At 45.0% G+C, this 22,094-nt stretch overlaps 1 protein-coding gene across 5 annotated transcripts in view; it reads left to right on the top strand.

Moving 5' to 3' along the window:
- The window catches only part of TNRC6A (trinucleotide repeat containing adaptor 6A), a 56,830-nt gene that overhangs the window by 12,892 nt on the left and 21,844 nt on the right, over positions 1 to 22,094 (top strand). For 3 of the 5 annotated variants that reach the window (XM_070760860.1, XM_070760858.1, XM_070760855.1), the window contains exons 3-9: positions 4,878 to 4,899; positions 14,006 to 14,359; positions 16,632 to 19,202; positions 20,075 to 20,239; positions 20,343 to 20,524; positions 21,707 to 21,787; positions 21,955 to 22,006. In XM_070760860.1, the coding sequence (XP_070616961.1) occupies positions 4,878 to 4,899; positions 14,006 to 14,359; positions 16,632 to 19,202; positions 20,075 to 20,239; positions 20,343 to 20,524; positions 21,707 to 21,787; positions 21,955 to 22,006 (3,427 nt within the window). Of the gene's footprint in view, positions 1 to 2,578; positions 2,670 to 4,877; positions 4,900 to 14,005; positions 14,360 to 16,631; positions 19,203 to 20,074; positions 20,240 to 20,342; positions 20,525 to 21,706; positions 21,788 to 21,954; positions 22,007 to 22,094 lie in introns of all 5 variants that reach the window. The other 2 variants (XM_070760857.1, XM_070760856.1) reach the window with 1 other exon arrangement.

Here is a 22,094-nt window from a genome sequence, read left to right as displayed (position 1 = left end):
TCTCTTTCCCTTCTTTCTCTCCACATCTCCGGCGTGCAGCTGGCTTTGCTGACCAGCACAAGTCTCAAGCCAGCTGCCCCGGAAAGCCAGGAAGGTCCTCCTGCCCCCCCCCCCCCCCCCCCGCCGAAAAAAACCCGGAGGTCTACCGCCACCAGCCTGAGCCTCCTGTTGCTCCACTCGGCTTCGCTGTGGACCTCCGTTGTGTTTTCGGAGGGAGGGAGCGGCGGGAAAGCCCTGTGCTGGCCAGGAAAGCTGGCTTTCCGAGAAAGCAGCGCGCTTTCTTACAACTTTCTTTCTTACAACTCTTTCCTGGGCAGGGGGAAGGGAGGAGGCCTGCAACCCCTCCCCTCGCTCCCAGCGGCCCCTGCGAGCCAACCACCGTTTGATGCTTGGCACCACGCCAATCAGCTGGGAGGCGGTGTTCTCGCCCCTCCCAGCCATAGCAAATATCGGCGGGGCGAAAATCGCCCGGCCTCTTAATTAAGGGGAGAGGAAAAATAATAATAATTGCAGTTGCAATTGCATTCCCTAAAGCTCCGTTTCTCCGGCGGCCGCGTGTCACCAAAAATGGCTAGGCGTGTCAGTGGTGACACGCGTGTCATAGGTTCGCCATCACTGTCCTAGAGACACTGGGATAATTTCCACATTGTACTGGCTATAGCAGCTGAAGGATATGGGTAGCCATAGATACATACACACTCCTACCTGCACCTGCGTACAAACTAAAGTAATTTAGTAAAAGTGTGCAAAATCAGGAGAGAAACAATTCTGTATTATTTTTGCTGTTTACAATAAATAAAGAAAAATTGCAAATGCTGCATTCCAAAGCAAAAAAGAAGAAAGAAAGGAAAATAGGCTATTAGAATGAAGAGGAATTTTAATTGCTGCAACTTCCCTTGGAAAACAAACTACCGGTAATCATTCTTCCAAGAAGCGCCTCACTTCTCTGGCTGACAGTGCTGCCCTTCAGGCAGAAAAGGAAAACATAAAAGTATACTAACTGTCAGTAGTTTGATACTAACCAAAGAATAAAATTTAGTAAGTGATATGGAAGAACAGTAAAAAGAAGGGAAGAAAGCCAGGATTGAAGCTTTGCCAAAAAGTGTGTGCATCCTTGGTTCATTCAGAGGAATCTGCCACTTCCTCATGGGGATTTTTGTCCACTTGAGCTCAGCATATTGTCTTCAGTGACGGGAGCAGATTTTGGACGCTTGGAGGGTACGGTTCTTCCATCCTTCTCTGGGAATGCCTCTGGGGTTTCTGGGGGAACCAAGGTTTTTGCAGCTAAATAGCAACATTTAGTGTAGTAAATATATTTTTGAAAACAATGTTCTCGAAGTTGCAACCTTTGGTTACCAAATAATAATGGCAAATAAAATTGGTTTCATGGAAGGCTTACTTTGATAAAAATAATCTTTTTGGACCCTTTCTATGTGAGCCTGGATGATGCTTCCATCCTTTTCTCCTCTCTTATCTCCCCCCGCATTATGTTCCTGTCAAGTAGAATAGAATAGAGCTGCAAGGAACTTTGGAGGTCTTCTAGTCCAACCCCTTGCTCACGCCCAAAATTCTATACCAGTGATGGCGAACCTTTTTTTTCTCAGGTGACAAAAGGGCATATGTTAGCACTATCGTGCATGTGTGAGTGCCCACACCTATAATTCAATGCCTGGGGAGGGCAAAAACAGCTTTCCCCGCCCACTGGAGACCTTCTGGAGGCTGGAAATGGCTTGTTTCCTAACTTCTGGTGGGCCCAGTAGGCTCGTGTTTCACCCTCTCCAGGCTCCAAAGGCTTCCCTGTGGCTGGAGGAGGATAAAAACAGCCTCCCCCATCTTCCAGAGGCTCTCTGGAAGCCAAAAATGCTCCCCCAGAGCCTCCGTGTGAGCCAAAAACCAGCTGGCTGGCACACACATGTATGTTGGAGGTGAGCTAGGGCAATGGCTCTTGTGGCACCCGTGCTATAGGTTCGCCATCACTGCCGTATACCATTTCAAGTCCTTTCTTCGTTTCACAGACCTTAACCCCCAAATTGCGCTCAGTGCTATGTCTTCTCTGCACTGGGGATAGTTAATCATTCTTGTTTTTAATGTAGTGTAACAAATTGGTTTATGAAAAAAAAGTGCAACAAATAAACTAATACGTCACTTTTCATTTTTATTAAAGTTCAGTTATAATAGGAACATATAGGTAGTCCTTGTCTTATGACCACAGTGAGGACCAGAATTTGCAATAATAAGCAAGGCAGCCGTTAAGTGAGTCAAACCCAATTTTACTAACTTTTTACCACAGTTAAATGAATCCAGCGTCTCCCATTGACATTGCTTGTCCAAAGCCACCTGGGAAGGTCATAAACGGTCACATGACCCTAGGATGCTACAACAGTCATAAAAGCATGCCAGTTGCATGTCCCCAAATTTTATTCACATGAACGCGGGGATGCCACAGTGGTCGTAAGTGCAAGGACAGGTCATTAGTTACTTTTTTCAGTGCCATTTTTAACTTCAAGTGGTCACTAAATGAAATGCTTGTGAGGCTATTTTTCCAGAATGCATTCCTAACTTCAGCCCTATCCTCTAGGGAATTGGTGCAAGAGGAGGAAGAACAGTTGATGGAAGAAAAGAGAAAGAGGAAAGACGACAAGAGAAAGAAAGAAGCTGCTCAGAAGAAGGTGAGCAGGAGAGTAAGGGGTTTCATGAAGTGAAGTCATGCCTTGGGGTTACCTGAGTGATATTCCAGAAGTGTTATGCACTTATTTTATTTTATTTATTTATTGGATTTATATGCCGCCCCTCTCCGAAAACTCTTATAGCACTACTTAAAATACTTGCTTGGGGGTATTAATTTAGGAAAAAAAGTGAACACTGTATAATAGTCTGGCATGGAATAGAAATCTCACATGATGCCAGAGTCACCTTGTGGGAGGGATGGGTGGCATAAAAAATCAATACATAAATAAATAATAAATAAAATCTCTCTCACACACACACACATTACATACACACATGATAAAACTAATTCTACAATGTGCGGCAGGAGATTCACCATAAATAATAGACGTCTAATTTACAATTTTATATTCACCAGTAGAATCCATAACCTTTGTATAGAATGATGCAAAATAAGATTTCACCTGAGCCGATATAAGTGATAAAGGGGGATTAGAAATTCAAGGAGAGAAAAGATATCAAGGCCATAGCAGTAATGAAGGCATTTTCCCTCTTATTACTAGTTGTTGGAAAAATGAATGAGGGGTTTGTGTCATCTGATATGTTGTAACAGTACCCCTTCTGCTGGTTGATATTGGCAATAAACATTAGCCTTTGGTGCAGACATGGCACATGGATCAACAAGATAATATTTTGAACAATAAGTGAATTTGGTAAAATTGTTAGCTATGGTAAATACTCACTAATGAGGATGTACCCTAAAAAAGATTCTTTTTTAAAAATAAATTTTATTGAACATTTTAAAAGTTGAAAACAAACATGGAAATTTATACAATTTCCTTCTTTACAATAATTGTGTATCACTAAACGTTTTAAGTTTTACAATTTTTTCCTCTTCAATTTTTCATTTTAATTATATTCATATATTTCAAAATTCTATTTATATACATCATATAATAATGTACTCTATTTCTACCTTATTTTCTCTTTCGCCTTTATTTGTTTATGTTTAATAACCTCTTAGTAACTCCATTATCCTCTTTCTTACCTTATTATCTTATCGTTTGTTCCTCTTCTCAAACCACTCATACCACTTTTCCCATACTTTATATAATATTGTTTCCTCTTAAAAATATTATTTAATTGCCTTAAATACTGTGTACAGTATTGTTTTTTTTAAATCGCATGACAATTAGACTTTTTCATTATACCTACCTAGCTAGAGCACAGATGATTGAGTGGAAATAGTCTCTAATATGTTTGAAATGTTTTGGAAACAACGTAAAAATCAGACAAGACTAAAAAGTAAAATACATTCATCAGGGTTTTAATTTAAACTGTTCAGTCAAGAGCTTTGCTGAAAGAAACCACGATTATACTTTCCCCGCTCTCTTTTCTACCTCAACCCAGTAGTATTAACTTTCCAATTACCAGGTGGAAATAATGTTGTATTTTTCATTGAATTTTGCAACAAAAATCAAAAGTATACAATGCATGAAGATAAAGTCAGTGTTTGTGCTGTCAATAATAATAATAATAATAATAATAATAATAATAATAATTACCCTCAACCACTGAAACTCATCTAGTCTTTTTCTCAGGCCACCTTGACCTTAAAGGGTGGTTATAGAAATAAAATGCAGGCAGGCCTCCCTACAAGATGAGCCATGTTTCTGGAAGACAAAGCAGGATATAAATCTAATCTGTAATATTAATTCAAACTTGGCAACTTTAAGACTTGTAGACTTTAACTCCCAGAATTCTCTAGCCAGTTATGCTTCCAAAAGGCATGGAGCAGCATGCTCTCCTCCTTGAGTATGCCCGGCATATTCTAGTATTTCAGTCCTGCTTTAATATTGGCTTGAATGTTTTATCAGATGCCTTAACTGGGAGTTAAGTGGGGTTGGGAATTGTTTGTAAGAAGAGAAAGAAGATCTAACAGATACACATTGTGATTTTCCAACAGTCCTCTTACCATATTAGTTTGCAGCTCCCATAATGTGTAACAAACATGATCCTTAACTAACCAACCCCCCCCCCAAGAAAAACCCTTTGCAGGGTGCCACTTTAGAGGATAGTTTGTTGGGGGGGGGGTGTTCTGCTAAGGCATGCCTTAAGAAAGGTAATAATGGCCCTAGATTGGTGATAGGTCTGGTAGTGATCAAAGTCATGAAATCAGTAACCAAATTTTCTTTTCTTTTACTTCACAGGCCACTGAACAAAAAAACAAAGGTAAGTTACTTGAAATATTACAGTTATTTCCCCATAACTTAGGTATATACCCTCTTGTACTGGGGGTGGTTTGACTGCAGATTCTCTAAGAGATTTGATGGACATAGGATCAGATACAGTGGTCCCTTGACTTTTGTAGGTCCGACTTTCGCGAAAGTCTATGCCACGGGTTTTCAAAAAAAATTTCTTTTTTAAATACTTGCCGGTTTTTTTGAACACCACAGGTTTTCCTGCGGCCGCCCAATGTACAGTATTATGCATTTTAACTCTCCTCTCCCCCCCCCCCCAGCCATCCTGCTTCTTTAAATAAAAGCTCCGCTTCCGCCCCAGCCTCCCAATCCCTCCCCTTTAATTCTTGGAGATTGATACCCTCCACTTGAAGCCGAGCCTTACTGCCGCCCGCCGCCGCCACTTCTTCTTCCCCCACCCACCTAAGCCGTCTCCCTTAGTGGCAGCGTACAACCTCCCAGCTGACCGACCTGGAATCCTGGCTTCAAGTCCTGGCCTGGATCCCTCTTGCTTTGAGCTCCCCCTTCCCCTGCCCTGACCCTGAGCACCAGCAGTGAGCGCAGCAAAGCCCCCAGCTTGCTGCCCCGTTGCCCCTGCGGGTTCTTGGGGTAAGTAAAACCAGGAATGGAGGAGGGAGGGGGAGGAAGGAAGGAAGGAAGGGAGCATCTCTACTACGCAGAAATTTGACTTTCGTGGGCGGTCTTGGAACATATCCCCCACAAAAGTCAAGGGACCACTGTACAGGTTTTCTTTTCCTCATTTCTCTAACTTGCTACAAATGTTTCTTTCCAGCCCTAATAAGGTGCTAATGATTTTCCCAGCTCTTACTGGCCTGCAAGCTCTTTCATTGTTACTCTCTCTGAATAAGGTTTTTTTAAAGCCCTAACCAGGGGATAAAATAATGAAGCTGACCAGACTAAGGATGCTAACCAGATGAATATCTGGTAAGCAGATTCTTTTCCCTATTTTCCTCCCCCAAAACTGAGGTGCATCTTATACTCAGGTCCATTTTATACTCTGAATAATACGGCATATAAAAATTATCCAGGTCACTTTCTTGGTTTGTTATTAGTATGTCCCTTTGAATTATTAAGATGTTAGCAGGTTTCTTGTGGATGTCCAGCATAGCATGTTTTTCTGTTCCATTCTTGTAGTCTGTCATTTTAAAATCCACTTTCAAATCAATTTCAGTCATATCAGGTAATAATTGTTCTTGTTTCATAATAATCTTTTAAATACAGTCTGTCTATAGAGGCAGATAGTAACTTCTGTCCATAGTTCACAAATATCCTTGAAGACATCTGATGTTAAAAATTATTTTATTTATTTGTTTGTTTGTTTATTGGATTTATATGCCGCCCCTCTCCAAGGACTCAAGGCGGCTTACAACATATAAAAACAACAATTACAATAACTAAATCCAATTAAATTAAAATTAAACACAATCTAAAAACCTCAGCTGTGTTAAAAATCGGTCTTACCCATTCAAACATCAATCATACAAACATTTGTTGGCCAGCAATTTTTTTTCTTTTTTTCTGTATTGGTAAATCAAGTTTGGTTGTTCTTCTTAATCTTTAGTTCCCTCTAGTGTCCAATTTTTCAAGTCGTTTATTTTATTTTTTAATTTGAAAGGGAAACATTTTCCCATGGGAAGGATCTTTTACAATTCATTGTACACTAGGATGGATTGTTTTTGTTATTTTATAGGATGCCACTGTATTTGTGGCTTTATGCAGATTATGTTGGTATTTTATACCAGGGATCTCCAAACTTGGCAACTTAAAGACTTGTTGGCTTGTCTGTCTGGATGACTGAGGAATTCTGGGAGTTGGAGTGTTAAAAGATGCTGAGTTTGGACACCCCTGTTTTTTGTTTTACTGTTGATGCCCAGAGAGCATTAAGAATGGGGTAGCCTAGGAATGCTGTAAAACAGGAGACTCCAAACTGGGCAACTTTAAGACTTGTGGACTTAAATTCCCATGGGATTTGAAGTCCACATGTCTTAAAGTTGCCAAATTTGAAGACCTCTGCTGTAAAAGTTAACAAGAGGATTGCAATGGTTAGGACTTCAGATGCATCTTCACATAATCAATCCTTGTGAGCTTCCTGATTGCTTCCTCTCCTGCCAGCTGAATCCAGCAGTGATAATCCTGTTTGTTTGCTTATGAAATCCGGTGTCATCCTCGGGTGGATTAAATTCTCAGTGAGTCTTGTATTTTTCCAGCTGCCTTCATGTTTTGTTCTCTTGGTGAGAATATCTATCTACAAGGCTAGAAGAGGTTTAAGTATCTGTTGGGTTGGCCATTCTGCTTTTCTGCTGGGGAGGGCTGGGCAAGATGTCCTTCTTCCTTTTCTCACACAACATTTCCACTGAACAAACTAACATTTTCACTCCCCCTTCGTCCTGGCGTCACAGCGCAGCTCATGGGTTCCTTCCCAGAGACTCTTTGTTTCAATTAAAGAGCTTGCAAATGCTTTAGGGTTGATAGAGCAGAAATCTGGCCCTTCATCATATGAACTGAACCCAACTAAACTGTTTTCCTTCATTAGGTTAACTTAATTGTCCCTTGTGCGTCTTACAAAATGTGCTTTGATGTATTAGAAGCATGTTGTATTGCAAAAATTGATTGGGGATTGTTTGAAATTTGAAGTGCTTTGAGCTTGAAGTATTCTGTTTTAAGTCCAAAACAATTTTGAGTGGTAGATTCCTACCTTCCCGTGTAGTTTCCAGCATCATCCAGCCTGTTTTTGTCTTTCAAGCTCAGTGGGGGTTTTGTAATGATAGGAGAAGAGATGCTTTCAGGGTAGGTCACGATTGAAATCCTTTGTACCATACTGCCCACCGCTAAAATATCCTTGTGGTGATTTATTTGTTTACCATTAATAGATGCTTTAGATGCTTTTGAGGAGACTGAGCTTTTGAAGATTCAGTTAAAGAAACATAGTATGTTCACCAGCTCTCTGAATTCATTTCAAAAATGTCAATATATTTCTAGTTGATGGTTGAAGTGAGCCTTAATGTAGCAAAATTCAGCATTGTTGTTTTTCTTATGTGAGAGCCGAGCTGCAAAAGACATACTTTCTGGAAAATAAGTATGTACCCTTTGCCTAAAGAAACACTTTCCTTAAAATTGGACCAGTTTCTTTTCTCTGGATTAATACTGAAATACCTGGAAAACCTCATAATAGCCCAGTGTTTAACAAATTAAATGGAAGTTCTCTAAAATGAAAGCAAACTGAAAATCAAAAGATGTAGGCTTTCATGATAATCTCCATTCACAAATATTGTGTTGGGGAGGACTTTCTCATACTGATAACATGCCTTTGTTCTCTGTGAAAAAGAAAACTCAACTTCCCTGCGGCTCTCTTGATCTGCAAACATGTGGTTTCCTGTTTCAGAAAAGATTCTGACCAAGCTTATGTAATACTGTCCCTCTTGCACCAAACATTGGCGTTGCTGTTGGTTTTTAAAAAAATGTTTATCACCCTACCTCCCCCCACCCCACATCTACAACTCCAGACACCAAACATACCAATTAAGTCCCCTTCCTCCTACTTTCCCCACAACAGCAAACTTTGAGGTGACTAGAATTCATAGTCTCCTGGTTTTTAGGCCAGTACCTTAACCAAACACTTACAATATATACCAGTGCAGCAGTCCCTAACCTTTCCAGCTCCATGGACCTGTGGGATAGTTTTGCACATGCGGCCTAGATCCCACGGATATGCAAATGAAACTTCACGAACTCACCTACCGCTTGCCTGGCCCCATCCCCATATTAATAGCCATTAATAGATTTGTCCACTAACAGTTGAAGTACATTTCCTGCGCCACTAGTTGGTGATCAAGCTCCTTACAAGTAGTCCTCTACTTAAGACCAAAATGTTGGCTGTAAGTCACCACAGAAATAAATTGATTGTTAAGCAAATCTTGCATTCAAAAATCTGAATCCATTCTCCTAAATCAGGGGTCCCCAAACTTTTTACACAGGGGGCGAGTTCACTGTCCCTCAGACTGTTGGAGGGCCGGACTATAAAAAAAACATATGAACAAACCCCTATGCACACTGCACATACCTTATTTAAAGTAAAAAACAAAATGGGATCAAATACAATATTTAAAATAAAGAAGTAAATAAGTAATTAAGTAATTTATACTTCTTTATTAGCAAGTAAATTTAAACTTAAATCAACAAACTCGCTCCATTTCTCCTTCCCTCCCTCCTTCCTCTCCACTTCTCTGTTCCCTCTCCTTTGTTTCATTTTCCTCTCCCTCGTTCTTTCCCTCCATCATTTTCTCATTTTTCTTTCTCTTTTCTCTCTCTCTCTCACTCTCTTCCCATCTCTCCTTCTTTCTTTTTCTTTCTCTCTCTCCCTTTCTATCTCTCCTTCTCTATCTCTCCTTCTTTCTCTCTCTCTTTCCCTCTGTCTCTCTTTCTCTCTTCTCTCTCTTTCTATCTCTCCCTCTCCCTCTCTCTCTCTCCCTTTCTATCTCTCCTCTTCCTTTCTTTCTCCCTCTATCTCTCTCCCTCCCTTTCTATGTCTCTCTCCCTCTTTTTCTCCCCCCTTTCTCTTCCTTCCCTCCCTCCATTTTTCCTTCCTTCCTTCCCTCCTTCCTCTCCACTTCTCTGTTCCCTCTCCTTTGTTTCATTTTCCTCTCCCTCGTTCTTTCCCTCCACCATTTTCTCACTTTTCTTTCTCTTTTCTCTCTCTCTCTCTCACTCTCTTCCCATCTCTCCTCTTCCATTTTCTCTCTATCTCTCTCTCCCTCTTTCTCTCTTGCTTGCTTTCTCTCTTCTCTCTCTTTCTCTCACTCTCTCACTCTCTCTTTATCTCTCCCTCTTTCTTTTTGTTTCTCTCTCTCCCTTTCTATCTCTCCTTCTCTATCTCTCCTTTCTCTCTCTCTCTCTCTCTTTCCCTCTGTCTCTCTTTCTCTCTCTTCTCTCTCTTTCTTTTACTCTTTCTATCTCTCCTTCTTTCTTACTTTCTTTCTCTCTCTCTCCCTTTCTATCTCTCCTCTTCCTTTCTTTCTCCCTCTCTCTCTCCCTACCTTTCTATGTCTCTCTCCCTCTTTTTCTCCCCCCTTTCTCTTCCTTCCCTCCCTCCCTTATAAATAAATAAATATATTTTAAATTAATGATTTTCTTTTCTCTCTTCCTTACTCCCATTCTTTTACTTTCTTTCCTTTCTTTCTCTTTTCCTTCCTCTCTCTTTTTTCTGTTTCTCTCTCTTCCTCCCTCCCTCTTTCCCCCTCTCTTCTTTTTCTCTCCCTCCCTCTTTCCCTCTCTTTCTCTTCCCCCTTTCCTTTCTATTTCTTTCTTTCTCTTTTCCTTCCTCTATTTTTTCTCTCTTTCTTTTTTTTTCTGCCCTGCAACACCACTCACGTGCACAAATACGTTTTGTGTGCCGCGGGGTGGTCGGCTGCAAGTAGGAGCAACAAGACGGAGGCACCGCCGATGGCATTGGGTCACCGCACATTGCTGGCACTGTGCTGCGTTGGGCAAGGGCACGGAGTAGGCGGCGGCGGCTGCTCCGGGCCCGCCCCCGAGCTGAGCTTCCTTCGGCTTCCTTGGAGGCAAAGCTGCAAAGCTCACCTGCTGCCTCCAAGGAAGCCGAAGGAAGCTCAGCTCGGGGGCGGGCCCAGAGCAGCCGCCACCGCCTACTCCACCCACGCTTCGGCCACACTGGGACCAAGTAAGCTGAGGCTAGGTCCATCTCCCCCAGCGCGGGGCCTGGGCGGCGGGCGAGCATCAGGAGAGCCTCGCTGTCACCTGGCCGAGGAAGAGCTTCCCTCCCATGATCCGGGACAGCGTGGCTTTGCGCACCTTCAACATGTTAGTGTGCGGGGTGGGGTCATGATGACTGCGCAGGTGTGTGCCCGCGCAGCTTAGAGGTAACATTGTCTCGGGCCAGGTCTCACCAGCGGGTGCCGCTTTTGGCGCAACTCCAGCCTTCTTCCACCCCGGCCGGTGCGGCCACCTCGCCATTGACACAGGCTCTGTCCCCCTTCATGGCCTCTTTGACAGCCCTTCCCGGCAGAGGCGCCACTCCTGTCTCCCCGCCGGCGGCGCGCAGCTCTTCTCATCTGAAGTCTGGCATTGATGCTTGAGAGCGGGCTTTGGGCTCTCGGCATCAGCGGCCTCCACGGCGCCATTGTTGTTGTTGTTGCGGCAGCTGTCCTGCACTGGCCAGCAAAGCCGGTTGCCCGGGAAAGCAGCAGGAATAGGGCAGCAACAGTTTCTCTCCCTAAAGGTGGCAAAGAAAGGGATTGATTGCAGGCTTGCTTTCCTCCCCGCCCCTTGGCTCTCCACCTCCTCCTCGCTCAGCAGCCAACTGCGGTGAGTGAACAGAAGATTCGGGAGCTTATTATATCGATTGGTAAAATCTCGCGCCCTGCTGCGGGCCATATAAATGGTCTCAGCAGGCCGTAGTTTGGAGACCGCTGTCCTAAATAGTAGTGGGGTTTTTTGCCAGAGACGTAATAAAAAAGAAAGTTGCATATTATGGGTACAAGACCATAGGACGCTATAGTCCATCGTAAAAGAGAGCTAGTTTTCAAATGCCCAACATACCATCATGTGACTGCAGGAGGTGAATGTTTTGCTGTAGCCAGAAATACTTTACAGGCCATCAAGCCTTTTCCAAGCCTTTGTGGTGACTTCATCCAATCATTAAATGGTCATTGGTAAGTCAAGGACTGTCCAGGAGATCTTTGATACCATAGGACTGGCAATATTTCTAGCTTGCAGAATTATTCTGAAGGAATCTGGTTGTACCTTTTTTGATTCACAAATTTTATTAAAAGGCACAAGTTTCATAAGTTGATAAAGATACTACCAGATTCCTGATTTTTATTTTATTTTTTTGCTACTGCAGACTTACACAGCTCTACTCCTCCCTCTGGAATTATTCTGAATAGAAGTGAATCATTAGCTGGAAGAGTAGTGCAAGTGATTAAATACCCCTGTCTGCGTTCAAAAAGGATTAACTCAATGAACCTGCAGAGCTTAAGGCATAGCTTTCTAATTTTCTCCTTTGTCGGTAAACCGCAGAACAGTTGCTCGCCGTCAGGGTTGTTTTATCTCAGCTGGCGGTTCGCTACCCCTCCTTGCTCCAGAATAGCAGCATTTGGTTATGCTGTTTGATTACCATTGATAAACAGATTAATAGATTTAAAGAGATTGCTCCACATAAAATAAGATTTGGGAAATAAACCATTAAAATCATTGCAGTGCAACTTGACTAATTTTCTACTATGTTTTATCCAATCATTCTCTGAATTCTGCCAGAGATAAAAAATGTGTATTCCAAGGGTGGGATTCTGCCTGTTCGGACTGGTTCAAGTGACCTAGTAGTTACAGCCAGGGGCGGGGAACAGTGTAATGGTGATGGCTGCTCGCCCCTGTGGCTCTGAGTGCTAGCAGAGTCCAGTGCAATTCTGCTAATGCAGCTAGGCAGGTTGCAGAATCGTGGACGGACAAGTAAGTGCGCACATGTTTCGGTGTGGTTTTTTTGCTTCCATGCATGCCTAAAATGGCACCAAAACATGGATGCACCTGCGTCTCCACATATGATTCTGCGACCTGCACAGCTGTAGTAGCAGAATTGCGCTGGACTCCGCTAACACTCAGAACCACGGGGGTGAGCACACATCACCGTTCCACCTTAGCAGCCCATTTCTGAGCATGCATATGCACAAGAAGGGTGTGAATGAAGTGAGTGCGTCTGCATGTTTACATTTTCGATTCTGGTGAGCCGGTTGTTCAATTATGTGAAGCCCACCTCTGGTATATTCTCTGCCATTCAAAAGCATTAGCCACTTGCTCCTTATGGCTCTTAGGGGTACAGAAATTTTCTTCAGCCTTTATACAGGTGGTTCCTTTGATTTCTCTTGCCCTCTTCCTTCAGCGTCTCCTTTTTCCACTTGTCTCTTCTCAACCAGAGATTTTCATTTTACAATTTGAGTCCAGAGAAGTGAGGCAGCAGCAGTTGACCCATTGCTTCATTTTTCCATATTTTCTTTCAAGATAAAATATTAGCATAAGGCCAGATTCCTGCCAATTCCTTTCTCACTCCCCTGCATTGCACCTGGTCTTCCAAAAGGCTCTTTCTCCAAGCTGATGTACATTCTGGGGGCCCAGTTCTACTTAGAAATGGGCCCCCAGAATGTACATCAGCTTGGAGAAAGGGCTTGTGATCTCCTGCCCCTCCTTTCTTTGCCCCATTTTCATTCTGATTTTAATATATATGGGATTTTAGTAGTAATTTTTAATTAATTTGATTTGTTGTCATGTTGTTTTTTGTATTCTGTGAGCTGCCCCGAGTCTTCGGAGAAGGGCGGCATTCAAATCTAATTAATAACAACAACAACAACAACAACAATAATAATAATAATAATAATAATAATAATAATAATAATAATAATTCTGTCCATCCTGAGAGGTCACAGTACATTTATAATGATGGCTCTGCTAGGCAATTTTCATTTACAAGCCCAGACCCAGTAAAAGCCTTCTGGCTTCAGAGTGGACCTGAACATCCCTGAGGCACCTTTTGCCAGGAATTGCTGCCCTGGTGGTGCAGGGAAAAGATGGAGCTGTTGGCCAAAGCTTAACCAGTCCAATGAAGGACTTGCCTTTTTTTTTTTGCAGGAAGCTTATGAGTAATGTTTCTTTGTACTCTGAATTAAGTTCATGTTGATACTTTGGGTAAACATGTCAATTTTGAGCATTTCTTAACTTGTATTTCTGGTACACATGCTATTATATTTGTTTTGGCATTTGGAGCATTCATAAATATGTTCAATAGATTATAGAGACCAATTTTCAAATTTGCTGGTCAAGAGGCTTCATGCCTGGCAACAGTAGAATGTGGAGTCCTATCACAGTGAAACTTATTTTAGAAATGCAAAGTTTTTGCATTCAGAGTGGTATGTAAGTTGATAGACTAATTCACCTTAAATAAAGAAATACTCAACTAGGTCTTGTGTTAACAGCCACTTTGTGTATTTTTGTTTTTTTTTAAAGAGATTGTATTTGCAATAATTTACTAAATATATTCTCCCTTCCTTTCCTCTTCTCTTTCGGGGGGACAGTGTTAGAACCCCCAAAGCCTGGTACAAGCCAGCCACTCCCTGCTTCAGCCCCTCCTACGACCTCTATAGTCACCGGCAGTGTTAGTGGCAACAATAATGCCAAACGGGTTGTGGGCAACAATTCACAAGCGCAGCAGCCGTCTTCACCACGCTACCCACCTCGAGAAGTGCCGCCACGGTTCCGGCACCAGGAGCAGAAGCAACTCTTGAAGCGAGGACAGCAACTGCCGGGGATTGCTGCCAACCTGAGGGCTTCATCAAAACTGGTGAACAGCCAGGCGGGCGAGAGCACTGGGACCCGCGAGCAGCCGGTCTCCGACAGCCAAGGACAGAGCAGCGGCCAGAAGCAGCCAGGTGAGAGGGAGTGAAACACCCACCTGGGCCTAGGAATGTCAACATAAAAGAGTGGGGCTGATCTTAAAGATAGCCTTCTCTTATGTAGATATAGCTGCACCTTCATCCAGCACAGGGACAGAGCAGTTCAGAGGTATTCCCTCATTGGAGGACTTCCAGGAACCACAAAACGGCACCCTCTTCTTCCAATGCCCACCAGTGGGCCTGTCCCAGTAAATGGTTAGGGAAATGTTGGAACCTATTCTATGGCAGGGGTCCCCAAGCTGTGAGGGGATCACAATTGGGCCGTGGAAACAGCCGCCGAATGCACACATACACATCCTCACTTGTGCAAGCAGCGAATGGCCACATGCACACGTGCTCCATTTGCATGAGCAGCAGGCACACCCGAACATCACTCAAACAAATGGAGTTGTGTGCACGTGTGCTTGCCAGCCATTCGCATGCCACCATCCCTCCCTCCTCCCGCCAGTCCGCAAAGCCGGACATAATGGGGGAACTCTGTTGTGTGTCGAGAAGCACCTTAGAACTAAGGAGAAATTTCCTGACAGTTAGAACAATTAATCAGCGGAACAGCTTGCCTCCCCAAGTTGTGAATGCTCCAACACTGGAAGTGTATAAGAAGATAACCATTTGTCTGAACTAGTGTAGGGTTTCCTGCCTGAGAAGGCGGTTTAACTACAAGACCTCCAAGGTCCCTTCCAACTCTGTTGTTGTTGCTGTGATGATGATGATGATGGAGTCGGAGCCCCTGAAACACCTGCCCTGCTGCCAATTCCTTTCTCTGCTTAGATCAGAGGTCTTCAAACCTGGCAACTTTTAGACTTGTGGAATTCAACTTCCAGAATTCTGGGAGTTGAAGTCCATAAGTCTTAAAAGTTGCCAAGTTTGGGGACCCCTGGCTTAGATTTTCTTCTTAAGGATTTATTCCTTCATCTGCTGACACTTTCTACTGATGCCAGGTGTCTTGAGTAAGGTTGGGAGAGAGATCATCCTCACCACCTCCCCAGCTGCAGTTTTGAAGGCTGATATTATTTGCACCAGAATATTTTTCAGGATGTGAATGGGGCACAGGGATTTTGAATCTTCTGCTTGAACTTCATGGACAATGCAGATTTGATGAAAAAAATTGAAGCAGAGAAGAGGCAGCTTGGCGCAATGTTTGGGGCATCACCCCAGAGCAGTTTGATGTTAGGAAGCTTTGGAGGGAAAGAACAGGGCATGGAGATTGCAAGTAGGGATGTGTTGTCATATCAGAGTGAAAAGTGGATGGAGCCCAGGCTAGGCTTTGAAGAAAAAAATATTTGTAGTAAATTTGGCAGCAGAGTGGAAAGACAGAGGCAACTTGCAATTTTGAAATGCCTTAAATGACTATATGAAACAACTGTGTCATCCCAGGCTAAAAGTCCTTTGGAAAAAAAGCATTTAGAAAAGATTAAATACCACAGGTTTTTATTGGCCCTTATTATGATAGAGCCATGGTGGTGCAGTGGTTAGAATGCAGTACTGCAGCTGCTTCTGCTGGCTGCTGGCTCCCTGCTATTTGGCAGTTCGATCCTGACCTGATCAAGGATGATTCAGCTTTCCATCCTTCCGAGGTGGGTAAAATGAAAACCCAGATTATTGGGGGCAATAGACTTGACTTTGTAAACCGCTTAGAGAAAGCTGTAAAGCACTGTGAAGCAGTATATAAATCTAAGCGCGGTTGCTACTTTCAGATAGTTTTTGACCAAAAATACAATACTCATTGGCTTATTTTAAGACTATTTGCAAAGGAGCAGAATTAGGCTATTTTTGTCCAGCTGATTTTTGATGCAAAAATCTAATATGCTTTTCAGAACACAATTAATATGATAGCAAATTAGTGTTCTACATTGTTACTTGAGCCTTCAAAATCGGAAATTGATGTAGTGCATTTGCTATAACTTCAATCCCTCCAAAGTCGAGGGAGGAGGCCTGGCAGGGACATCCAGGGAAGAGATGGAAGCCTGAAGGTGAGACCACAAAAGTCCTAGCGCAAGTTTCAGATGCTGGGATGAGTGAAGGCAGGAGGGTGAGAAGCACATTTCCAAGAGGATTCCATTCTATTGGTCATCTGCACTCGTTAGTTGGCTTGGCAAGGTTTGTTCAGAACAAAGCAGAGATTGGTGGTTGTTGAGTTGGGGGGGGGGGGAGTTTCCCTTAATTTTCTGGGACTCTAATCCAAAACAAATTGTTTCCCCTCAACATTTTGTTTGCAGTGTTTTTTAGTAATGTGTTCTGTTTTTCTTAGATCTGAACCACAGCACAATTGGATCCCATTATGAGAATGCTCACTGGGAAAGGATCTTTTCCAGTAGTGACTCCAGCACAAACTGGGATAAAACTGTTGTAGACGGTTCAGAGAAGGAGGCATGGCCCCCGACCACCGGCAGTGACTTGGAGCTGGTTTCAGAATGTATGGACGCTGATTCTGCCTCGAGTTCCGGGTCAGAGAGGAACATTATTATGGCCTCGCGGGGCCCGAGCAGTGACGTTAGCCATCTGCAAAACGGCATTGGACATGGCAATCAGGCCAAGCTCGTCAGCAGTAGCAACAGCAATAATGTGAGCGGCGGAAGCATTAGCGGGTCATGGGGTGCGTCCCTAGGGGCCCTGATGAGCCCCTGTCCCCTTTCAGCAGATGCTTCCAACGGTATCCCTGAAAGTAGCCACGGTAGAGTGAATGCTTGGGGTGCTCCCAGTTCATCCAATGAAGAATTGAATCCCAGCACTTTGACCTCCAATGGCCACGGTGGTGCCTGGCCAGTCTTGGAGAGCAGCGGGCCTGCCCTGAAAGGATCCCGAGGAAGCGGTAGCTGCGGCACAGGTGCCGTGCAGATGGTGAACAATCAGAGTGTGAACTCTAGCCTTGCCAGCTCCTGGGGCAGCCTCCAGGAAAACTGTGATTCCCAACTCCATGGTACAAGGAAACTTTCACGAAGTGGGCAGCCTCAGAACCCGAACCACGAAGTGAATGGACCAAATAAGAACACTACTAACTTTATGACCTCTAGTTTACCAAACCCAGCTGGTTCAATGCAGACGACTGAACTGGTTAGTAATGCAGGGCCCGGGACCTGGGGCAGAAGTGCCAAAAGCAATCGGTCTCAGCCCCCGGCCTCCCCAGTAACAAACGGCACTTCCATTTCACACCTGAGCAACGGTGACACAAAAAGTGGTGGGGCTCCTGGTACTAGGTGGAATACCTATGGCCCTGGTTACTCCCTAGAGACCCGTTCTGACTCAAATAGCCAAGCTAACAATGACACTGTGAATGCAACGCCAATGCAGCCCGGGCTGAGTAGGACCAGCAGCTCAGCTGTGGAAACAAGTGAGGACCAACGGACTGGGACGTGGGAGGGGGCAGGCGTGGGCAATAGCCAGAATGGCGCCTGGGGGCCTAGAAGTGGAATGGGCCACGGAGGAGGCCGGAGATGCTCAGCCCAGAATGCCAACTTAGGAGACGGTGAATGGAACAAACTCCCGAGCGGCCATTCCTCTGAAGCCAACAGTGGGAACGGGAAGATGTTTACCAATGAATGGAAATCTGCCGAGGGGGAGAAGGCTGACCCCCAATGCTGTGCAGCGCCCCAGGCCCTAGAGCAGAACGGTGGGTGGACCAAGGCCAGTTCTGGAGCCAGTGATGGCAATCTCGAGGTCCCTGAGGAGAGGTCCTCCACAGAAGGGACAAGCCATGAAAAAAGGAAAGTAGACCAGCAAGCGCTGCTTCAAAGTATAGTGAACAGAAGGGACCTGGATCCACGTGTCCTTTCCAATTCTGGTTGGGGGCAAACCCCAATAAAACAAAACACAGCCTGGGAAACAGAGGTGATCCCAAAGGGCGAAAAGAAAGCTGACAATGGAACAGAAGCCTGGGGGGGTTGTGTGGCCCAAGCCTGCAGTTCGGAGGGGGCTCCGGAGAGGCCCCGTCTCCATGGGCCCAGCCCTTCCCCCGGGACAGGCTGGGGTGAGCCTAAGCCTGCAAGCAGGTGGGGAGACTCCAGGGGCTCCAGTGGCCAAGGAGGTTGGGAAGAGGGCGCAGCTCCTGCCGTGGCCAAGAGCAGCCAGTCATGGGGGGCGGGCCAGGAGGTCCGCGCTCCATCCCTAACCTGGAACGACACAGAGAAGCTCAAGCAGGGATGGGGAGAAGGGCCCAAAGCCAGCCCCGGGTGGGCTGCTCCAGCGGGCGATGGCTGGGGGGAGAATGGGAGGAACAATCACTGGGGCGAGTTGAAGAAATCGAGTTCTGGCAGCAGCGACAGTGACCGGTCCACCTCCTGCTGGAAAGAACCTGCTCGATCGAGCTCTGGGCGCTGGGCTGGGGGGAACGGTGGCGGCAGCGCCAAGCCATGCAGCGCTTCAGGGTGGGAGGAGGCCCCCAAGCCAAATCCAAGCCCCATGTGGGGAGAACCGCCCAAGCCAAGTCGCTCCCAGAGCTGGGGGGAGCCTTCCAAGCCCTCCGGCTCCCCAGACTGGAGCAAGCAGCAGGAAGCCGGGGGCTGGGGGGCCCCATCGGCGACGGCTGCTGCCGCCGCAAGCAAACCATCCGGAATGCAGTGGCTAGGGAGACCCATGCCGGCCCCGGTCAAAGAAGAGCCCACTGGGTGGGAGGAGCCCTCCCCGGAATCCATTCGTCGTAAAATTGAGATTGACGACGGAACCTCCGCCTGGGGCGACCCGAGCAAATACAACTACAAAAATGTGAACATGTGGAACAAGAACACCGCAAACCCCATGGGGCGACCAGACGCGCAGACGCATCAGCCGGGGTTGCCCTCCGGTTCCACAGTCAGCACAGAGAGCGGGGCCGGCAGTAGCTCCGGTAAGTGTTGGGCAGCTCCTGCTCTCTTTTCCTAAGCAGCTGGTCAGTTTGCCCGACATTTGGATGGCAGGATGAGCTGCTCTCGGGGGAGTTTGAGGCCACCCTAATGCAAAGCGGGCAACCTGAGGTTCCTGGGGCATCTTTTATCACCCCTAAGTGACAAAGACCCCCGAGTGGGCCAGGTCCGGTATTTGGGTCCCTGGGCAGAAAGGTGGGGCCAATGGGCACTAAGTCTTGCCTGGGTTCAGGCATTGTAGTACCCCATGAAAAAAAAGCCAAAAGCATTCAGTCTGTCCTCTCAGGGTCAATGTGGGAGGTTTTGTTGTATCCCATATCTGTAGTATTTTTATAAATTAGGTGGAGAATATATCCAGCAGACTTCCTATGTGTATTAAAAGTACGCTTCTCCCTGAATAACCTGAGAACACAAAATAATGTTGCAAATCAAACTCTTTAACTCCCTCCTGAGATATTAAAGACTTGGAATCTTCTAGTCCAAAGAGTCAAAACAAGAAGCACTTCACAGAGGGACATCCCCCCCCCCCCCCAAAAAAAAAAAAATCTTTATTAGTTTAATCTTTGGTTGGTCTTCAGGGCCAAGCAAGCAGGGGGGGGAATTGACTTATGTACAGCATTTTCTTTTTGTATGGGAAGGATTGACCCGATCTCATTGTAAATAAACCTTTGTGAAGTTTTCATTTTCTTTGCACTGTTTTTCTCTTTCACTCTGTCTCTCTCTCCCTCTTTCCCTGTTCCTCTCTCTTTCTCTCCCTCCTTCCTTCCCTCCCTCCCTCCCTCTGTCTCTCTCTTTCAAGTAACTCAGATGTGCTTTAAGGCCCAGCCTTGTTAATAAGCTGGGTTTGTTTTGAAAGGTTGGGGAGAACCTCCTTCAGCAGCTGCTGCAGTAGATAACGGCACATCAGCCTGGGGTAAACCTGTGGACAATGGTCCGAATTGGGGAGAGCCTGTCAGTGACCCCACTGATGCCAGGGGCTGGGGAAATGCTTCCGGCGGTCAACAGGCATCTAATAAAGCAGGTATGGAAGTTTGGGAGGAAATGGGTTTGTGAGCCTCTGGGCGGATTTGCGGGACTGACAGTAAGGCAGAATATGCTGAGTGGGCTGATTTTATCTCCACCAGGACCTAAGTCTATGCAAGTTCCCGATGGCTGGTGTGGGGGTGATATGCCTTTGACCGGGAATCATCCAGCCAGCTGGGAGGAAGAGGAAGATGTAGAGATAGGTGTGTGGAACAGCAACTCGGTGCAAGATGCCGGTGCGCCTTTGCACTGGCCCCCGTGCTCAAAAAAGATGCCTTCAAAGGTAAATATGCCAGGGGGGAGGAGGTGATGTTTATGACCAAGCAGAGCTGCAGGGGAGAGGAGTACAGTGGGTAATAAGGGACAGTGAGGGAGCGGAGATCCTAGTTTCTCTGCCCTGGAGACCAGGGGTTCCCAAACCTGGCAAGAGGTTCATAAGTCTTAAATTTGCCAAGTTTGAAAACCTCTGCTGAAGACGGTCCCCTGCCAGCTGGTTTCTCCTTGTCAGGAAGGTACCTGAGGTTCTAAGGGAATTCCTTGGGTAAGCTTCTAGCACACACATTTTGCCCTGCTGTTTAGCCACGATGCTAAGCTTTGGGTTGGCCAGTATCGATCTCCTTTTGCCTTGACAGATCAGGATGAAGAGAAGGGGTAGCCTTTGGCTGCTGGCCATGTGTTGGTCTTTCTGGGCGGAGTCAGATGGGCCCTTTGGCTGCCCTGGAGTCCCCTCTAGGTTTCCCAGCTGCCCGAGGCAGGAAGAAGGGAAGGACAAATAAAGCCACATGACCGCTTTTTGGGGACATGTAACCTTCCTCTTCCCTGGGCTGAGCGTGAAGAGCCATTTGAAGCTTAAACTGCAGTCTGTGTTCTGCACAGACACGTTCTCATAACCATGTCTGTAGCTTTAGTATTTCTTGCTGCTTTGATGCTCGGCTTTTGTTTTTTGTTTTTTTCATTTTTCAAAAATAATCTTTATTAAATATAAATATTAAAAAGACAAACAAACCTATTACAAGACAAACACACAGAAAATGAAATATATAGAAATCAATATCAAGAAATTTGAATACAAAATATTTAACATAGGTGTCAACCATCCTGTTGACTATCATTTTCTGCAGCCTATTTGTGGCATCCTATAATTATCCCAAATGCATATATATATATTCCTTTCATGGTCTAACGTTCAGACATTTAACTAGATTTCATCCTTACTTATCCTTGTATCTAAGTTTATAATGTCTTTAATTATTTTTTATTTTCATTCTGTTGTTCTACCAGCTATATTTTGTTTTTACAGCGATTTGTCTGTTAGTTTCCGGTTGTTGGCTTGTAAGATTACATATTTTCATTCATCGTTCTTCCGGATTATGTGGAATAGTTAGCCAATTATTATTATATTTTGTTTGTTTATAGTTTATGTTATGCCAGTGTTAAAATTTTTGGTATTTTGCTTTGTTTTTAGGGAACAATGAAAAGTGGAAATAAGCAAGACGAAATGTGGATAAACCCCTTTGTGAAGCAGTTTGCCAACCTGGGGTTCCCTGTAAGTATAGCAGAAAAAAGAACGAATGCACTACCACTGAATCAACCCTCCCTTGTCTTTTGGGTCACATGCTTCTTTCCTTGAAGACCAAAATTTCCCCTCAAGAAAGGGGGGGGGGCTGCATGCAGATCCTGTCTTGATTAAGCACATTTCATTCTTTCCTTCAGAGAGACCTGCCAGAAGAAATGATGCAGAGCAATAAGATAGAGCTATCTGGAGGTAAGACGAGCATCAGATTGGAATGAAAATTAAAAGCCCCAACTGCCCTGCAGTGAATTGTAGGGCGTGCAGGATTCTGATCCAGAGA

The sequence above is a fragment of the Erythrolamprus reginae genome, chromosome 9 (assembly GCF_031021105.1).
Source record: "Erythrolamprus reginae isolate rEryReg1 chromosome 9, rEryReg1.hap1, whole genome shotgun sequence".
Classification (NCBI taxonomy): Eukaryota; Metazoa; Chordata; class Lepidosauria; order Squamata; family Dipsadidae; genus Erythrolamprus; species Erythrolamprus reginae.
This window is presented reverse-complemented; position numbering and strand designations above follow the sequence as displayed.